This window comes from Tupaia chinensis, unplaced genomic scaffold (genome assembly GCF_000334495.1).
Source record: "Tupaia chinensis unplaced genomic scaffold, TupChi_1.0 Scaffold143746_1, whole genome shotgun sequence".
NCBI lineage: Eukaryota > Metazoa > Chordata > Mammalia > Scandentia > Tupaiidae > Tupaia > Tupaia belangeri.
The window spans coordinates 420,554-423,039 of record NW_006203595.1 but is presented as its reverse complement, the minus strand read 5'-3'; the positions used below and the strand labels follow the sequence as shown (position 1 = coordinate 423,039).

At 42.7% G+C, this 2,486-nt stretch overlaps 1 protein-coding gene across 1 annotated transcript in view; it reads right to left on the bottom strand.

Annotated features, from left to right (window-relative positions):
- The window catches only part of CENPI (centromere protein I), a 70,878-nt gene that overhangs the window by 65,006 nt on the left and 3,386 nt on the right, over positions 1–2,486 (bottom strand). Inside the window, exon 4 of the mRNA XM_006164857.3 lies at positions 1,434–1,571. Within this exon, the coding sequence (XP_006164919.1) occupies positions 1,434–1,571 (138 nt within the window). The remainder of the gene's footprint in view (positions 1–1,433; positions 1,572–2,486) is intronic.

Here is a 2,486-nt window from a genome sequence, read left to right as displayed (position 1 = left end):
TCCCTTCTCCTCCATTCTCCTCTCAGGATATTGGGCACACATGCACACGCACCTGGTGTGAGTTTAAGCCACCGGGTCCGGGACTCACACCGCGGTCGACTACATGGGAGTTCAGTGACATAGCCATTACACTAACTACTGGTCCCAACTTTTTTAAGTAGGAAAAAAAACAGCAATTTGATACAGTACAAACACTAGAATGTAAGTTAGGAGATCTAATTTCCCTAGTTTTACCTTTGATATTATACAAATCTCTAATTACTCTGGGCCTCAGTTTCCTCACGTTTCAAAAGAGGATGTTTAGGATAGGGGAATAGCAGTTGGCATAATGGCTATGTTGCTGGACTGCCACATAGTCGACCATGGTTTGAGTTCCGGATCTGGTGGCATATACTCACACCGGGTACGTGTGCATGCGTGCCCAAGATCCCAGGAGGAGAATGGAGAAGGGACTGAGGCATGGCCATCCCACCTGGGGGGGGGGTGATTTCTTGCTTTCTGTCTCTCTGTCTCTGTCTTTCTGGTGGGCACACATGCTCTGTAGCAAAAACCTCTCCAAAAAAAAAAAAATAGAAGATGTTTAAAACGGGTCTAGATAGAGTACCCTTCAAGTCGAATTTGGATAAGAGAAAGTTAAAAGGTTCTTTTCATGTAAAAAAAATATTGGCCATGTGCTATTGCTAAAAACCTCTCCCAATACCTGCTCCCAAGCTCCCACCATGAACTTAGAAGAGGAAAGGAAGCTGAAGTAAAAGCATTTACACAAAAGAAAAAGCATCATCGGGGGACCAGCAGTTAGCGTAATGGCTATGTCGCTGGACTCCCACGTAGTCGACCATGGTTCGCGTCCTGGACCCGGTGGCTTAAAACTCACGCCGGGCGTGTGTGCGTGCATGCCCAAGATCCCGAGAGGAGAACAAAGAAGGGATTGCGGCATGGCCATCCCCCCTGGGAGTTGATTTCTCGCTTTCTGACTCTCTGTCTCTCTCTATCTGTCGGGCGAGTGCACGTGCCCTATAGCAAAAACCTCTCCAAAAAAAAAAAAAAAGAAAGAAAAGAAAAAGCATCATGACTGATAAAGTCATAGACAACGGAATGAAGAAAGGGAAAACAGGGAACTGTCATAGAACAAATAAAGCTAAAGACAATGAAATAGACTGATGCTAAAAATGTCTCCCATGTTTTTGATGACAAGAGTCTATGCATTTTATTTGTAAAAATATGGGCTAACTGTTCATTGTCAGTATCTACACAAAGAAATTTCTGGCTCACACAGTAGTCAAAATAAAAGAAAGGCCCCATATTATAATCTTACCTTACAAAGAAAGTAGTAAAAACAAAGAACCGCAACTGATTGCAATGGACAATCTAATTCAATGTCTAAAAGGCAAAACTAATAGCAAACCGATGACAAATATATCCCCTTGACATACCAAATTTGCCACTGAGTGCTACATTTAATAGGATGTCAATTTCTTCTGGAGCTAATCCATTCTTCCAAGCTACATTTTCCACAGTTTTTAAGTGTTTTTCAAAGATTTCATCTTTATTCCGTGAAGTTTTAATGGGACCTGGAAAACAGAACAACCTTAAGTAGTGAGACCTTTAAAATTCTTTGCATCCTTGTGGCCTGCAGGTGACATGATGGTGAGGGGCACTGGAGTCCCACATGGCTGACCACAGTTTGAGTGCCAGATCTAGAGAATTGCTTTCTCTCTCTCTCTCTCTCTCACCCTCACTCTGTCCATCTCTGGTCAAATTAAAATAAATAAATAATGTTAAATAAGATGATTCTTTTTAAAAAAATTCTTTCAGTCCTGAGTCTCAACAATTATGACTTGGGACTCTACAGGAATAGCTTCAGTTTTTAAAAAAATATCTTCCTAAAAAGGTCTTCCTAAAAACCCTATGAAGCCTTTAAAACTCTAAAAAACTTAACAGGAATAGCACTTTCAATGAGGAAAATGGAATTAAGCCCTAGCATCCCTGCTCTAAATCACCTGAAAACATTGAACTTGGTCTACAACTTATTTCAATATGGTAATAGTTACCAAATTTTGCTGCACATTGAAATCACCTAGGAAGTCTTTAAAAAAATCTCAATGTCTGGGGCCAGCAAGTGGCCTGGTGGTTAAGAGTGTTGTACTCCCACATGGCTGACCACAGTTCGAGTTCCAGACCTGGAGGCCTGCTTTCTCACTTTCTCTCTCTCTCTATCCCTCCCTGGTCATGTTAAAATTAAGTAAACAAAGTTAAATAAAATAATTGTTTTTTTTGGAGAGGTTTTCGCTATAGGGCACGTGCGCTCACCAGACAGACAGAGACAGAGACAGAAAGCGAGAAATCTCCCCCCAGGGGGGATGGCCACGCCACAACCCCTTCTCCTCTATTCTCCTCTCGGGATCTTGGGCACGCACACACACGCGCCCGGCGTGAGTTTAAGCCACCGGGTCCGGGACACGAACCGCGGTCGACTACGTGGGAGT